Source organism: Chamaea fasciata, unplaced genomic scaffold (assembly GCF_029207755.1).
Source record: "Chamaea fasciata isolate MVZ Bird 193981 ecotype frontalis unplaced genomic scaffold, bChaFas1.0.hap1 SCAF_1, whole genome shotgun sequence".
Lineage (NCBI taxonomy): Eukaryota > Metazoa > Chordata > Aves > Passeriformes > Sylviidae > Chamaea > Chamaea fasciata.
In genome coordinates, this window is record NW_027094086.1 from 146,966,969 (window position 1) to 146,984,496 (window position 17,528).

The 17,528-nt window shown below is 41.2% G+C and overlaps 1 protein-coding gene across 9 annotated transcripts in view; it reads left to right on the top strand.

Moving 5' to 3' along the window:
* Positions 1 to 17,528, top strand: part of KMT2C (lysine methyltransferase 2C) — a 188,947-nt gene that overhangs the window by 143,287 nt on the left and 28,132 nt on the right. For 8 of the 9 annotated variants that reach the window (XM_066201015.1, XM_066201033.1, XM_066201024.1 and 5 more), the window contains 11 exons: positions 728 to 914; positions 6,197 to 6,301; positions 6,657 to 6,704; positions 7,855 to 7,995; positions 8,179 to 8,211; positions 8,294 to 8,413; positions 10,497 to 10,635; positions 10,900 to 11,114; positions 11,231 to 11,304; positions 13,926 to 14,108; positions 14,740 to 16,608. In XM_066201015.1, the coding sequence (XP_066057112.1) occupies positions 728 to 914; positions 6,197 to 6,301; positions 6,657 to 6,704; positions 7,855 to 7,995; positions 8,179 to 8,211; positions 8,294 to 8,413; positions 10,497 to 10,635; positions 10,900 to 11,114; positions 11,231 to 11,304; positions 13,926 to 14,108; positions 14,740 to 16,608 (3,114 nt within the window). The remainder of the gene's footprint in view (positions 1 to 727; positions 915 to 6,196; positions 6,302 to 6,656; positions 6,705 to 7,854; positions 7,996 to 8,178; positions 8,212 to 8,293; positions 8,414 to 10,496; positions 10,636 to 10,899; positions 11,115 to 11,230; positions 11,305 to 13,925; positions 14,109 to 14,739; positions 16,609 to 17,528) is intronic. The other variant, XM_066201043.1, reaches the window with a different exon arrangement.

Below are 17,528 nucleotides of genomic sequence, written 5' to 3' on the forward strand. Positions count from 1 at the left end.
TACTCCTGTAAAACATGGAATATTTCTTAGATTCTTTGTTGATATTACAATAATTACTACTGAAAAATCTATTTTTAGATTTAATTTTAGAACTGGATCGTAAATCAAGATTTTGAAGATAACAAGGGAACAGAAAGGTTGTTATATAGTGAATAAAGGTTGACTTGAAAATTTGATAGGTTGTTGACAAATTACTGAGTGTTCAGGCTTAGGTGAGTGATAGCTGTTACACAATATTATAAAAGCCACTTTTATAATGCAAGTTAAACGTCTTCAAGTGTTTTGTTAGAGCAGTTAGACATGAGGATGATTTTGTGAAATGCCATGTATGGTCATTCTCAAAACTGAACCAGAGTTCTAGATCAAGTTGCCCCTTCTTCAGCCGTCCTTTTTGTGCAAGGAGAAATATTTCAAATAATAAACAAATTGTGATAGATAATAACACTGTATTGGTACACTGTCTGTGCCACATATGTATAAGATGACTAAAGTTTTCCTGTATAATCTAAGGCATTAATTTAATCCTAAAATTTGTGTAATGTAGCTTCCTCAGGTGAGTTGTAGCCACTCCTCATAGCCTGGGCCGTACTGGAGTGTCTGTGAGACTGAGACTGTGTTTTTGTATTCTTATTAATCCTTAGCTTTTAATTTTAACTTTTTCATTTACTCAAATTTTTCAGTCAATACAGTGTTCTTCCTCCGTTAAATCATTTCATCTTGTTTGCAGGAAGCTTTCTTTGGGAAAGACCTACTGGATACCAGTAGACAGAACAAGATGAGCCTGGAGAATTTACCTGAAGAGTCCCTTCCACTTTCATGTAAAACAAACTTGGCCACCAATTTCCTGGATCCTTCATCTGACCCTCTTCTTAGCTCCACCTCCACTCCAGCTCAGACAAAACTGGGACCTCAAGGTATACAAACCTAAACTTACTGATAATTCAGTAGTTTAGTTTTATTGTGGTGACTGGGGCTTTCCCACTCTCTTTCCCACTTTCCTCCCACAGTTTAGCTGATGTATTTTTCAGCATTCTGTATATGAACTGTCCTTGTGAGGTTAACTAACACTGATATTTCATGTTATTCTCGTCAAGGGCTCCAGCTGTTGCAGAAAGAGCAGTGGATGACACAACAATTGGCACTTAATGCAAATCTGCAACATCTTGACTATAATATCCATGGCTATAAAATCCATGAAAATTAGCTCTGTGTAAGAAAAAGCATTCAGTTAATTATAGAAGAAAACATAGATATTCTCATATAAAGATATTTTTAGTAGTCTAGTGAATACTAGTTGGATGAATATCATCCAGCTCTTCTTTTCTTTACTGTTTTAGATTATTTTAGGTTGCCAGTCTCCTCGGAATTTTTGTTTCACCATGTCCTTTCTGAACATGAGTGCCCTTTCCAGGTACAGTTTGTAGCCTCTAGGCAATCTTTTGCTTCTGCTATTGCAAAACCTTACTGAAGGTTCTGCTGAGAGTTTTGCAAATAGCCAAAGGGTTGTAAAGTGCTGCTGAAAGAGCAGCCTCACACAAAAGAGCAATTAAAACCTTACTGTCTCCTTCAAATTATTTTTTCTCTGTCTTGTAGTATATGCTGTTAGCTAGAGGTGTCTTTATTTTTAAAAAGTGCTGCTATTTCTTTTGTATATTAATTTATGGCTTGTGTTTCAGCTGATCCTCAAAGTTTTCCATCTAAAACTGTTTGCACACAGTCACAGTTTCCACTGTCCAGAGAGTCATTTGAAGAAAGGTCTCCTATTTGTGATTGTTACTCAGTGAAAATCTGCTAAATGAAAAGCAGAAGGCTGTATTATAATTAAACATTGATTCTTCTGCAGTTGAAGCTGTGAGTAATAGAGAATGCAAAAGGTAACTTCCCCTGAATGGGAAGCTGCTGGAAATGGAGTGTTTCATGGTCTGTATTTCCTTAGTTCTAGTACAAGAAGATAAGGTCTTCTACTTACTACAAGAAGATACGACTTTTTCCATCCTGACTTTCTTTTGAAGCCAGAGAAATTCAGCTTCAGAGGTCTTTGCTGGCCTATCCAGCTGCAAGCGTGAAGTCACTGATGTGTTCATGTGCTATGGTGGTACAGGGTTTTAGAAATTCATGAAGTAGATGTTAATTTAATGTTGTGTTTTCCCAAAGTCTGGAAGTTCTTCATAAAAAAGCAGACTTGTAAAACTTTGTAGTTTCATCTTCTTTTTATTCAGAAATAAATAATAAAGAGGTGGCTGTTAATAAATAAATCACTAGCAATGGCTTCAGTGGATAACCTGCTGTTTTTCCCATTTGAGGTGTGAGACACTGGAAGGGCAGTGTTTTCTGGCCATAGGAATGTTCTCAATTGTCTTTTTCAATTCTCTTGCAACTGTTCAGATTTCCAGCCAAAACTGTGTCCAGATGGAGCTGTTTGGTGTAGTTGGGGCACCAGTGGGTGAAGTCATCTGCCAGAATTGATCAGTTCCAGTGCAGTTCTGAAGCCTTTTTTTCCTGTGACTTTGTGGGACACAGTTATTTCCACAATAGCTTCCCCCCATGTGAGAGGCCCTGGTTCACTGGCTAATTGCTGAGCTCCCTTCTGGCTGGACTCGCAGAGGAGCTGCAGATGAGAACAGTGTCCCAGGGCACCTGTGATGTTTTCATCATTTCCACACAGGCCTGGCTGTAGGGCAGGAACAACATGAACTGTTTGTTCCCTGCTCTGGGGGGCTGCAGGACTGTGTTGTCACCAGCTGTGCTGTTTTCCTACAGTGCCACTTCCCACAGGGATTGCTGACTCCTGTGAGAGTCCTTCCTTAATTGCACAGGTCTTTTCCACAAGGAAAGCGTTCTTCCCTTGGAAACTCCATTTGTGTCATCCCAAGATTAAGAGTTAGATATGTTTGTTCATCTTCCAGAGAGTTCTCAAGCATCTAGAGAAGTGACCCTGCTCTGCTTTCCAGCAGGTACCAGCTCTGCTGGGGAGGGCAGGGATGTGTTCCAGCTGCTCCTGAACTGACAGTGCGTTTCAGGGACGTGTTCTGTGATTTGTTTGTTCTCACTCCTTGGTTAAGGGTGGCTGAACCTTGCACTAGCCAGGATTGCAGTAGGGATGGGGATTGGCAGAGCTGGACAGAAGAGGGGTTTGGGAGTCCTTTGTTAACTGCTAATTTCTAGAAACTGTGACTGAAGTGAGCTTTAAGCTCCCAGCCCTGCTTTTTGTCTGGCAGAGAGGTTGCTGGTTTTATTTTCAGTTAGAAAACTCACCTTTCCTATGTTTTTATAACGTGACACTCTGTGCGCTCTGTTCTGCACAGCAGCAACCCTTAAAATCACTTCCAAGTGCTGGAGCAGAGTATAAAGGTTTGCCTACAGGTCTCGCTGTCTGTTCATGGGTGAAGTTGAAGGTGTTGATTTAGATCTCTTGCATTCTGAGGACTGTCTGCCTCTCTCTTGAGTTTCCTGACCTGTGTGTCCCTGATGAAAAAGAAGCCACTTGATGAGGTGTGTTCTGTGAAGGCTCTGGCAACGTGACCTTTCCTTTAGTTTGAAATAACCTGAATTCAGTGGGGTTTTTTCTGGAAGTGCTGACAAAGTCATCTGCTCAAGTGAGGTCTCCAGAGAATGCTAAAGACATTGTTCCTAGACAAAAGAAGAGGAGTTGTCTGAGTGTCTGCAACTAATTCAGGTGCTGCTGGGACATTTCATAACTAGAAATGTTACTGTGTGATTAAACATCTTGGGATGGCTGCAGCCTTGGGAGAGGCATTTTTATGATTTTAGAACTTCATGAATAAATAACTGCATTTGAGGGATCAGGATCACAAGATAGCATTAGAGCTGTACTCTCTTAGAGATCCAGCATTACAAGCAAATTATTTTCCTTTTTGCTTTGTCTTGGCTTTTATCTCCATTCTGAAAAGAGTCAAATTAATGAGCAGTATTGAGCTATTTGTTTGGCAGCAGATGTCAACCAGCTATTGATTGTGATCTGAAGCAGCTGACTCAAGTGATTACGTTGATTCCAAGATAATATTTAACACACATGGAATTAAAACAGGGAAAAAATAGAAGAAAAAAAAATTAAAACATGCTTTAGATTAGATGTCTTGTGTGAATTTTATAGATTATAGACTTTATCCCTCTGCTGTCACCAACACTCAAGTCTTTTTACAGAGTTAACAAACTCCATTTTGAGAGCAGGATGGGTTTGCCAACTTATCTGAAGGCCACTGTGGAATCTGACTTCCTTCATAGTTAGAGACCCTCAAATTTGAAGCCTGAATTTATTCATGGCCAGTTTGTAGCTACAGGTGGTAAACTTTGTATATTTAAACAGTTCACCTTTTTACCTGAGCTCTTCCCAGTCTTTTCACCTGAGCTCTATACAGTATACACCTGAGTTTATACAATATATTTATATTCACATTAGAAGTTGAATTGTTGGGATTGTTCCATAGCACAAGGGCTGTGGAGAAAAGCACCATAACATAAAATACTGGAGAAGAATTAAAGGCTGCCAGTACAGTTCCAATGCTTCCTTCTCCCTGACTTAGCTGCCTTCAAGCAGGAATTGAGGAAAGTTAAAGAAGGACTAAAATGGATCCTTCAGCCAGCTGAAGTCATTACATCACCTTGTAGTGCTTGGTGTTACAGTTATTCGCATAATTAGACCAAATTTCCAGAAGGAAAACAAGTATCTGAAAAAAACCCAAATAAATTTTAAAAAACCCTAAAAAACAACCTACCAAACCCCAACAACTGGTTTGTGTTGAGAGTCTTACATTTAGCAGTACTTCTTATCAGGTACACAAATAACTGTGCAAAGTGGTGTGGTTTTGAGGCACTTTTTGGTAGTTTTGCTGGTATCAGTAGGAGCAAATGGATTGGTCTGCACTGGCTTATTAATCCATCTTGTTGAGTGGCAAATATAAAATCTGATTTAATTAGGGTGGTTTCATCTTGTCTGCGTTACAAAGGGTAAAAATGAAGAATGAAAACAGTAAAGTGAAGAAAAACCGTTTTTGTTTTGACTTGGTAGTGGAAGAAGGGAAAAGGGTTGTCTCTGAAAATCAGCAGAAAGCACTTGTAATTCATTGTTAAACCTAGCAGCTTGGAAAGTAACCTCATGACAGAAGTGCATCCTTGGCACCAGGCTCTGAATTAAGCTGTGTACTTTCCTGGGGCAGTTGGATTGTAACAATGGGAAATACATCTGTATTTGTGTAAAATGTGTGCGTTCGTTGGCTTTCTGGTCCCTCTTCAACCTGGCCATATATTTGTTTTCCACACTGTATGTTTTATGATTTGTATTAATCCCGTTTTTCTGTTTAATTTGTATTTGCCATCTCATCTTGTTTTATTGGTCTGGCAGTGATTGCTCATGTAGTCATGACAGTCTGCAGTTTTACTGAAAAATATTTTTCTCAACTTTTATTAGTTTGTCAAACATTTTTTGCAAATGTTGCACATCTGTAATAGTTCAAAGCAACTAGTTAATAAAACCAGATGGGCCATTTGGATTAATTCCTCTCTAATGAATTGGAGGTCAAGAAGACAATAGCATCCAGAATTTATTATTTCATATTAAAGAATTTATTGCTAAACCAGGCCAATTTTTCCTGGATGGCAAGCAAACATGACTTTTCTGTCTCTGGCCATTCTTGCTCCTTTAGGTTTTCTTCTGATCTTAAAAGTATCATCTTCAATTTCTATTTATTTACTCTTCCTTCTTACTCTTAGATTTCACTTCCCTATCAGGGTGTAGTAACTAGTTGCTTCTGTGTTAAGAAAGAGAGTGGTGGTAAAATAAGTAACTGATTCCCTTTTTTTAAAAAAAAAATTACTCTTTGTAGATTTACTGTGAGCTGTCCTGTATAAAACCTGCTTGTTGACTTACACATTCTTCGGCCTTTGTGTCTCAGAGGTTGCAAGTTCAGAGTAGATTTTGGGATTGTTTTCCCCCTGAAATCATCCAGTCTTTGTTTCACATGATGTGATCACATTATCACTTCTATGAGCACGTGCAGGTGGCTCAGTCCTGGCAGGGAGGGGCTGCTGGTCAGCACAGTCCCTGAGCCCAGGGACGCTGGAAGTTTAAGACAGCAAGGAGACCCTTAGAGCCCGGTACATCTGTGTTGGGGTTCGCAGCTCCAGAACATCACCAGAGATGTAGAAATGTTGATTTTGTTCATTGCATCTTCTACAGGCAGCACCGACGATCCTTTAGCTGATCTTTCTGAGGTCTTAAATACTGATGATGATATTCTTGGAATACTTTCTGATGATTTGGTAAAGTCTGGAGATCATTCAGGTATGTGTGTCCTTAGGGTCTCTCTAGTAATTGTTTCCTTTTTTTCTTCTTTGTTATAGATGTATTTGTTGTACTGTATCCATAGGTTATGCTCTAGGTCATTTCAGATACAATTTTCATATCTTAAGAATACCTTAGTTTGGAACGATTTTGGTTTATTCTACCAAAAAAAAATGCCCAAACTTGTCAGCATTTTGTTTTTACTTGGCTCTTTGCTTTGCTGCTTAAGAGAGGATAAAATGTAGCTGGCGTTGTCTCTCATACCTGCGTAGCTTTTTTCGGCATGCAGCTTTTTCTTTACTTTTTTTTGTTTTCGTGTTGTAATCATCCATTTTATCTGGTTTGGGTCCTGTAGGTCTTGATTTAAGCACTTTCCAGGTTGAGAACTCACCCTCCCCATTTGGTAAGAATCTAAACAATGGATGATCCATGGGTAGCCGTAGCCCGCTTTTCCTAGTGGTTTTAGCTGAAAGAACTGCATGTGTAGAAGTTACTTCTCCTTTACTCTGTCACTAATTCGTGTTTCATTTTCCACTGTGTGGTGTTTGAGTCTAACACTACCTCTAAACTCTGCACTCTGCCTCTAAGAGTCCTGCATCAAGTTTTGCTTACAGCTTTTGAACACCTTCCTTAGATTTTTGTGTTTCATGATACAAACCCATATGCATTTTCTTGCTGCCACTGTAAATATTATTTCCTGTAGTAGTGTGTAGTTTTTATCATAGTGGTATACTTTGTAAATGAGAAGCATTTTTATCAATGTGAGTATATTAAAGCATGATTAAAGCAGTCACTATCCTTTTGTTTTCACTGGATAATGGTTCATCACTTTATATAAAAGGTTGGCAATAAGTAGAATGGCATGTTTCATTATTTTAAATTTGGGGGTATTTGGTAGTTATTACAGAAATATGTTTTTAAATACTAAAGGACATAGTTCTTTTTTCCCAGGTTTTTCTCATTTGAGAGATTTATTGACTTGTAAGGGATGTTAGGAAATTTGTGTAGTGAGTTATGTTTTCTTAGTGCCAACAAATCACTTTGATGTGACCCGTAATAGTCAGAATTTGGTTTTGAAAGATAAACTTCTATAACTTGTTTTATATTGGCTACACTTCAGCAGCATTTCAGTAAATATTTTACGTAATATTTGAAGTGAAGAACGTTTGAAGTGAACCTTAAGGTGCATGAGGATGAACCATGTTTACTACTGGTGTGATTCTTTTCAAAATGTGAGCAATAGTTGAAGTGGAACTCTCTACTGAAACCTGTACATTAGAAACCATGCTGAACTAAAACTCGGTAGTCTTACTTCCCGTTCTTCCAGTTGCATCATATTCAATTAACATTCCTCAAACAATACAATAAGCTGGAGGCAAAGAGTGGGAAGGTTTTTTTACCTTTTCTAATCAATGTTTTGCTTTGCCTTACCTTTCAAATATTAGAAAGTCCTGGTTTAATTGACAGCTGAATTCTAGGGGAAGGAAACAGGGTTTGTACTCTTCATTCAATACTAATAATAATTTCTAATTTAGTATTCTTTCTTCCTCCAGCTGGGTTGGATATTGGCCCCATCTCTGATGATCCTTCTTCTCTGCCTCAGCCGAATGTCAGCCAGAGCTCACGGCCACCACTGAGTGAAGAGCAGTTAGATGGAATCCTCAGTCCAGAACTAGACAAAATGGTCACAGATGGTAATTCTTTTGTCCCTTACCTTGATCTTCTACAGAACTTAGGTAGAAATCCTCTTTTCTTTTTTCTTTCCCCCAGATGACACATCTCTGTATTGTAACAGACCTATTTGGACTTGGCTGCACAATTACTTTTATTGCTCCCTCTGATGATTACTTACCCTGTGTTGCCTTTCCTTTGTCCAGGTGCTATTCTTGGCAAACTGTACAAAATCCCAGGTACGTGTTCTGATCCTCCTTGTCTTTTATGGAGCACCGTTCACAAGCAATGCTAGCAACTCACGCAGAGTGTTTTTTGCAGAGCTGGGAGGGAAGGATGTTGAAGATTTGTTCACAGCTGTGTTGAGTCCAGCAGCCCCACAGCCAGCTCCTCTGCCACAGCCTCCTCCCCCACCACAGCTCATGTCTTTGCACAGCCAAGGTATGTTCCTCTGGTGCTTTTGTGAGCAGCAGCCTGGCCAGGAGAGTTGTGCACCTTTTAAATGCTGATGTGGAAGTAGGACACACCTTATGCTGTGCAAAATTGTGGAGTCTGCCACTGTTAATTTGTGAAATATTATTCTAAACCCGTTCTGAAGGGAGTATGTGATTACCGCCCATGTAAATGTTGCTAATAGAAAAGGACAGTTATTTGAGATTTTTCTGACATACGGGTGCTTTTGTTTTAGCTGCCACTTAGATGGTTTGGAAATTAGTCTATGATAAAGCATGTGTTCTCTTCTGACTTCACTCTTTAATTACTTTTGAGTACCTCCTCAAGGGTAAGGCAGGAGTCTGTGTAACACTGATTTACTGAGTCTTAATTTCTGCAAAAATGCAGTTTAATTTATTAACTAGTCCTAACAGAAAGGAAGCTAAACAAATTTTAAATTTATCTTGGAAATTATACTTTATTTTTCTTCATTACTACTAAAATTATTGTGAGATGATCCATTATCTTGCTCTTGTATTGAAGGCAAGAGACAGATTGATTTTATTATTGTTATCAGTAGAGCTGGTTTTTTGAGCAGTATGTGTGAATATAATTGAATGTGCTCCATTTCTCATCCGACATCACCTGTGGTGGGTTTTCCATGAGCTCATGTAAAGAATGTCCACCCTTTTATACTAGTACTACAGGAAAGACTATGCAAAGTGATTTGACCAGTGAATTAATCATAAGAAGAAAAGTGATTTGTTTCCTAGTTAGATCGGTTTTCGTAAAAATTAAATACTTCAAATCCTCTTAGAAAGGAGAGTGTTTTAAGTAAACAATGAGTTGCTTTAAAGCAAAAGATAATACTGGTGCCATTGCCCGTTTGCCAGTTACTTGAGTACTTGGGGATAGCTCCAGCATTTGATCTCTGTAAGATCGTTCAGCTCCTCCCTGTGGGAACTGCCATGATAACAAAGTTTTAGATTTACACTTTGGTTCTGCTCCAGTGGAGTGATCCACATGTTCCTGTGAGATAAATGCTTCAGTAATGGGGCAGCTTGCATCAAGTTTCAGCAATTTCAAATAAAATTATTGCTCCCTTCTCATAAAGACATGTGAGCACCCAGTGCTAACCAGAGGCCTGACTCCATCCTGTTTGTTTGCCAGGTCTTCACAGTTAGTTACTGTGTTTACCAGCACAGTAACATTCTCTTAAATTTTGTGTTACAGCTGTGGTTGCTGCACAGCTTACATAACCTCTAGATCAGAAACAGTCTCCTAAAATGGGAGAATGATAACAGTGTCATCCTGCAGATGAATCTGATTCCTGAGCTACTTCTGTGCTTTTAAGGAAATACTGGGGCAGCAGTTGTAATCTCACTGAAGTGATGGGATCCAAAGGCCAGAGTTAATTCTGTGTAGTAACATCTGCAAATACCATCTGCTGGAATGAATCTGCCTGTGCCACGTTTGTAATGCTATAATCAAATAAATAACATTTTCTGCCTTCGGACTGCTAGACTGGACGTTTAATTAGAAAATGTTAATGCTCATTTGAGTAGAGTTATCTGTTTCATTGGTCACAAATTAGGGAGTTAGTAGATAATGAGGCTTACTTTGGTACAGTGCTCAGGAGTCTCAGGAGATGTTTAATTCAGATGGCTAGTGCTCATCCTGCAAGGACTGAAAACCACCTTGTCCATGGCTTGCTGCTTGGATCGGGGTCTAACAAACACGGCGACCATTAGCTGTTAAGTTTATTACCTCAATATAAAGTGCAGTACCATGACATGGGCTACTGCAAGAGTTTTGTGAATCTATTTTTGAAAAAAAATTATATTTTAGAGAATAAAAAAAAAACATGTGCAGCAATGTAATAGAGTAGAAAAGAATCTTCTAAGCATATAGGGAAGGATTTTAAACTGATTTAAAATCTTTCCCAAAAAAGTAAGGTCAGCACTGTAAAATTCTGAAGCGATTAGTTTTCCCCTAGTGGAGACATTTTTCTATCAGTGATAGGTTCCACCTCTGCCTTAGAAGCAGTCACCCTTGAAAACTTAAATGAATGACTTAAACTTGCTCTTTCCAGGGGAGAATGCATTTCCGAGAGTGCCCCTCATGAATGGTCTGATTGGCCCCAACCCTCATCTCCCTCACACAGCTCTGGCTGCTGGAGGTGGGCTGGGCACCTTCTCTCCCATCACACAGCAGCCATACACTGATGCCAGGTAAGTCCACATGGGGAATAAAAGATACTTGGTGTGTTTAGCATTAAAAAAAAAAAAATACATGAGTAACAAAAGCACCTGGAGGGTGCTGTTGATTACTAATAATGTGATATTTTTAGTTCTTGACAGCCACCACGAAACCCTGTGTATTGTTGCGGTGTGTTCACTGCTGAAATAGCAAACAGAATGAGCACGTTGCTGATTGAGGGTTGGTTTGTTGTTTTCCTACAATCTGTAAAACAAACCTCTTTTTTGGTCTGTCAGGGATAAGAATCCAGCGTTCAATCCAATGGTGGGTGATCCCAACAGCTCATGGGCACCAGCTGCTCCACCCCTGGAAGGTGAAGGCGATACCATGTCCAATGCTCAAAGAAGCACTCTGAAGTGGGAGAAAGAAGAAGCTTTGGGTGAAATGGCAACTGTGGCACCTGTTCTCTATACAAATATCAACTTCCCTAACCTGAAGGAAGAATTCCCAGGTGAGTAATTTACTGAATCAAGTTGAATATTTTGCAGCAGTTGTTCCATCTTGATTTGAAAATATCTCAAATAGACTTATCATAGCCTTGCGTATTGACACGTTTTTTGGTTGCAGACTGGGCTACAAGAGTGAAGCAAATTGCTAAACTGTGGAGGAAAGCAAGCTCTCAAGAGAGGGCTCCCTATGTGGTAAGAACAATTCCCACCTGCATTTGCATGCTTCCAGCAAACATGTTTTAATTTGTAAGGTGATGGTGTTTTGTTTTTAACAGCTCGGTTTCTAGGTTTAGTGAAAGTTCCCTTACTCCAAGAAAACCTTTGTAATTTAACGTCTAAGTCTGAATAGCTCTACCTCTATTCTTTGTTTTTCAGTCTTCAAATAAACTCTATTAGTACTGTGCAATCTAAAGACATCAGCTGAGATGAGAACATTTGTGGCTCCCGCTGCCTCTCAGCTGCATTTGATTCATGCCTCAAGTCATCTTTGCTCTGCCTCTTTCTACACAGAATCTCACCAGTTTCTTCAGAAAGATAATAACTGATCATGTGATTCCCCTCCCTTTCATCATCCCCTCTCTCTGGGCTGTTCTTTTTTCCCCTGTTAGAGCTGCTGAAGTCTTTCAGCTATTGAACTAGCAGTTCCAGAGGTGTCAGTGCTCACACCTCTGCTTTCCTCATTTACTTCTCCTTGTGTTCTTGCTTTGCTGTTCCCTTTCTCTGCTTGCTCTCTTGTATTGCTTTGCATGGAAACTCTTCTGATATCTTCTGATACCCATTTTTTCTGATAACCATTTTGTGGGGAGCTTGAAGGACTCCATTTTTCTCGCAAAAGTCATTCACCTTCTTCACATCTGAGTTAAGTGAGCACAGGTGCTTGTAGCAGCTATCTGGAGTTACATGGTCATTGATTTCACCCTGCAGAACTTCTGCCATTGAAAGGGGCTGACCCTTAAGCTTTGTTGAAGCCTCTGTTGAAGCCTGTGTGCATCCAAGTCTCAGAACCTATAATATTGATTCTTTTGGACTTTGCCAACAATTGTTGGCAAATCCACTTTTCTTTAACTTCCATTCTCTCCTGGTTCTCGTCTTCGTTTCTTCACAGCAGTCATGCCTTAAGTTTCAGCTTTCATACTGGATGATCATTCTCACTTTGCAGGTTTCTGTGGATTTTGCAGTTTTAAGTCTCTCAGCCTTCCCTTACCTGCCCTTTTTTCATACAGTCCCATCAGTAAACAAACCTCATTCCTCTGCATGCTGATGACTCAGAGTTTAGCGGTACTAGATCATCTTCTGCTGTCCAAATTCAAAATTGCCCTTATCTCTGGCTTAAGAGGATAAATCATATCCCAAACTCACTGTGAGAAGTGGAGTTCTTGATCTTTCTGAAACCCTTTCTGCTTGAAAGAATAATTCTCTCGTTTCTTCTTTGTATCACTGAGGCATCATCATTATTCTGCTTTTTATTCAGTGTTGCAATTTCAGCACCTTTGGACCCCTATGTCATCTTACCCATGCTATAGCTAATCTTGGTGATTCTTTCTTTGTATTATTTATAAGATAATACCCACTTACATGGGTGGCATTTACCACTTCACAATTATTTCTATTACTGATTGCTTTATTTTTCATTGTTCCTAAACAATGCAGTCCTGTGCTCGTGATGGGTATCCAGAAGTCAGTGGGAAAAATTGCTTCCCTCAGGTACAGGAGGAGAGTGCATGCTCCTGCCCGCCCCAGTATTTACACAGCAGGATGTGGTTAATTCCTCTCCGAACAGTCCTTGTGCTCCTGCCATGCAGCTCCTGCTGCTGTTGCTGGCGTTGTGCACACCAGAAGCTGCTGTGGTGCCTCTCCTGAGGGACTTGCACTCTGAGGGGTTGAGTGAAGGCTGAAATGAAATTCAGAGGAGTGCTAGTAAATTTTCACTGTAGGCTTTTTACTTTACTTAGCATGCACAATCCCATCACTTACAGGGGAAAATGACAGTGATTTTTCTGTTGCTGTGACATTGGTGCTCTCATCCATGTCACTATTTCATTTTTGTTGGGGAGGGGAGAAGTATTTTAAAGCCTTTTCCTCATGGCAACCTCTACTTGACAGCTGCAAATAAATTTGTGAAAAAGAGGATGTGAGGGTTTGGTTCAGAAAAGAAATCACATCCTAGATTGGTGGTAGAACAGGCTCTTTGAAACTTCCATTAGATACTTTAAAGTGTCACTAAGGCTGTAAAACGCCTCATTGAAGAGGAATTGCTTTGTCTCCATACAGTTTTTCCTGATCCATAAGCCCATATCCTATGTTTATACTGTTAACTGTTAACAGACTCAGAGCTGTAGAGGTCATTTAATGGACTAGACTGTATTTTTCTTGTCATTGAAGTTCTCCACATTAGTGGCCTTTATTGATCCAAACATCATCTGCTGTGCTCAGCCTTCACGTTGTTAGACCACACCAATATGTGGTTTGAAAGGTAAACTGGTGGGATTAACGATTTCTTGGCACAGCAACAGTGCCTGGAACAGACACCCTCCTGTATAGAAAAGCTTTGCTAATAGGTTTACTGATTTACTAATTGCTAGTAACCTCTTAGTTCCTTCCATAGATGTTAAACACGGAATTTCTGTAGAAGTGTGAAGTATTTTCTGTTTGGAATTCTTTTTGAAGTGCACAATGTCATTTCCACGAGGATGTGTGTGTTTAAAACAGGCTGTACAAATAATTTGGTGATAGATTTTGTAGGAATAACAGACACAGTGTGCACACTTAAGTAGAAGAAAATAAGTCTAACTGCATCTTTTCTCTTCTCTCAGCAAAAAGCCAGAGATAATAGAGCTGCTTTGCGCATCAATAAAGTACAGATGTCAAATGACTCCATGAAAAGGCAGCAGCAACAGGATAGCATTGATCCCAGCTCACGCATCGACTCTGACCTCTTTAAAGATCCTTTAAAACAGAGGGAATCGGAACATGAGCAGGAATGGAAGTTCAGACAGGTGTGTAGCTTTTAGGGGGTTTTGTTATTTTCTCCCTGCTTTTTATTGCATTGTCAGAATCTGTTGTAATAAAATCAATTTAATTCTTTCTTTGTAGAAGAGTATACAGTCAGCCGTTCTGCTTGGGAGGAAAATAGGTGTTATCAGAAGATAAGCTGCTTGTGAAAAAACTTTTCTTTAAGTTTTGACTTTTAAATCCTGGGTGTTACAGAAATAGGTTGCTCTTTGTCTGCATAGGTGTCTGGTGCAGTAGGGTTTTATTACATACCCTGTATTGCAGTAACTTTGTCCTGCAGACTGCTGCCTCACATGGGGCTGGGCGTCTCTCAAAGCCCACACCAAAGGTTACTGCATGTCAGTAACCTTTGTCTCCAGAGTAGAAGGTTGGAAAGCGCTGATGCTCTTTAGGCAACCTGGGAAATGCTTATTCCCAGGAAAGCAAGATGTGTGTCAAGGTGATTGAACTTCACAAATAGCTGGACTCACTGCTCCCATTGCATTTAAAATTTGCAATTACTTGTAACTGATATTGGATGTGTCGTAAAGTTTTCATTATAGATTCAGTCATTAGAAAGATTTTGTCTACCCTAAACTTAGAAGTGTAACATTTTTCCTCATAATTTTAAAACAGCAAATGCGGCAAAAAAGTAAGCAGCAGGCCAAAATAGAAGCCACACAGAAGCTCGAACAGGTGAAAAATGAGCAGCAGCAACAGCAGCAACAACAGCAGCAGCAGCAGCAGTTTGGTTCACAGCAGCTCCTGAACCAGTCTGGCTCAGACACACCCAGCAGTGGGATCCAGAGCCCCTTAACGCCGCAGACTGGCAATGGAAGTATGTCTCCTGCACAACAGACATTCCATAAGGATCTGTTCACAAAGCAGCAGCTCCCTGCTACGCCCACGTCAGCGTCCTCAGATGATGTGTTCCTGAAGCCACAAGCCCCACCTCCCACTCCCACCCGAATCCCAGTACACGATTCCCTGTCTCAGTCTCAGACTCCTCAGACATCATCGCAGCAGATGTTTTCTCCAGGTTCCACAAACACAAGGCCTCCTTCTCCGATGGATCCATATGCTAAAATGGTGGGAACACCCAGACCAGCGCCCATCAACCAGAACTTTGTCAGAAGGAACACCATTGCCCCATTAGATTCCTGTGCAGCACAGTCCTCCATATCTCGGGAGCCGTCGGGAAGCAGGCCCTCGCCGGTCAGGGACTCATGTTCCTCATCTCCAGGTAGCAGCGATCCCTATGCAAAGCCACCAGACACACCCAGGCCTGTCATGCCATCAGAGCAGTTCTCCAAACCTCTGGGAGTCCCACGCTCGCCCATAGTTCTGGAGCAGTCAGGGAAGGGTCCTTTAGCTGCTGGAAGCAGCGATCCATTTACTAAGCCGGCTCCTAGGACTGACGCGTTCCAGAGACAGAGAGTAACCTCTGCTGATCCATATGCACGGCCTCCATTGACTCCAACCCCTGCTCCTGTGGATGGCAGCCCTGGACCTTTCAAAACCCCTCTGCGCCCTCCTCAGTCCCCACAGGATCCTTACTCCTCCATGCCAGGCACGCCGCGGCGCGTTGCTGTTGATCCCTACGAAAGGCCCCCTCTGACCCCGAGGCCGGTGGATAACTTTTCCCATAACCAGGCCAACGATCCCTACAGCCAGCCTCCCCTCACTCCCCACCCTGCAATGAAGGAGCCTTTCGCCCATCCGCCGCGGATAGTGCGGCAGCAGGGTGATTCTTTCCCTCAGTCTGGGCCCATTCCGAGGCCAGCTTCTCAGGACCCTTACTCCCAGCCCCCGGGTACTCCTCGGCCAGTTGCTGATCCTTACGCCCAGCCCCCAGGAACTCCTCGTCCCTCCGCAGTGGATCCATATTTGCAGCAGCCGCCAACACCGAGACCTGCTCCACCAGCAGATTTGTTTGCTCAGTCCCCAGCAAACCAGAGACATTCTGATCCCTATGCCCAACCTCCTGGAACACCACGGCCAGTTCTCAGTGATCCTTACTCTCAGCAGCCAGCAACCCCAAGGCCAGGGATTCCTGAGAGTTTTAACAGACCTGCCATGACGAGGCCAGGACTAATACCAAATAGAGATTCTTTCCTGCAGACTCCACAGAGCAGGTTGCAGGGCACTTTTGTCAGGCCATCAGACCCATGTTCTCAAACTCCCAGGTCTGCAGGACCTGCAATAACAGATTCATTTAGCCATGGTGCAGCTACTCCAGCGCGTGACCCATATGATCAACCACCAATGACTCCAAGACCTCAGCCAGAATCTTTTGGAACTGGTCAGCTGGCCCACGATGCTGCCGAACAGCCACGGCCTGGATCTGAGGGCACCTTCAGTGCGTCTGGAAATGCTCCGATGACTTCTCAAGGGCAACAGTTTCCCAAAGTTTCCCAAGTTCCTGGCCCAGCACTCACCACGGGAGTAACAGATACGCAGAATACCATGAATATGTCTCAAGCAGATACAGAGAAGTTAAGACAGGTGAGAATTCTGATCATATTAAAATTCTCAAAGTAGAAGAGTTTCTGCCATTCTTGTTAATACTTGAAGTTTCTTGTCATTAAGCATAACTATGTGTAAAATACAAATTACCTTAATTTACTTATCAGTTTGGTCCTTCTGGATAGAACCAGAATATCCAGAATACAGAAACATCAGTAATTTTTAAGGAGTTAGAACAAGATCCAAAAAAAGAGGCAAAGGCTATATTTGAAGCCATTGAAAACATAGATGGTTGGTCTGTAATAGTGTTTTTAGCTACAGTCTGAGAAAAAAAAATACTTTACAAGGTCAGTTTGTTTTATTCTGAATGAGGTGTGGAACTGATTGTCACTGTTCACTGGCTGGAGAAGGGAGTACAGGCAAAGAGCTCAGACCACATGTCTGACTTTGCATTTTTGCATGCATGTTGCCAGCACGGTGAATCCTTTCCTTGGTCACTGCTCTTCTTGAGGCACATTCGCTCCAGGTTTCTGTCCGTGGATGTTTGGCAAACAGCTCCCTTGCTGAGGGATAGAATTACATTCAGCCTGTGGAAAGCTGCTCAGTCTTTTGTTTGGAAGGAGGGATGGAATTTACTGGAAAACTGTTGGTATTTATCAGAGAGTTAGAGTAAATTCTGCAGCTGTAGTGTAAAAAACTCTTGCTGAATTGTCTTCAGTGGACCTCTAGTTGCCTTTGTCCCTCAGAATGCTCTTTTCCTGTGGTGAAAGGGCCTGCATTACTGGAATAGAAAAAGGAAAAGTGAGTTGCTTCTATGTTCACTGGTAGAATGGGATCACACCATACACTTTACCAAGACATCTGGATGTTAAGTTGGCACCGTGCACCATTTGATCCTCCTTCTCATTTCTGTGGTGATTGTGGTTTATAATGTTTTCCTGTAACAACTGAAGGATTTC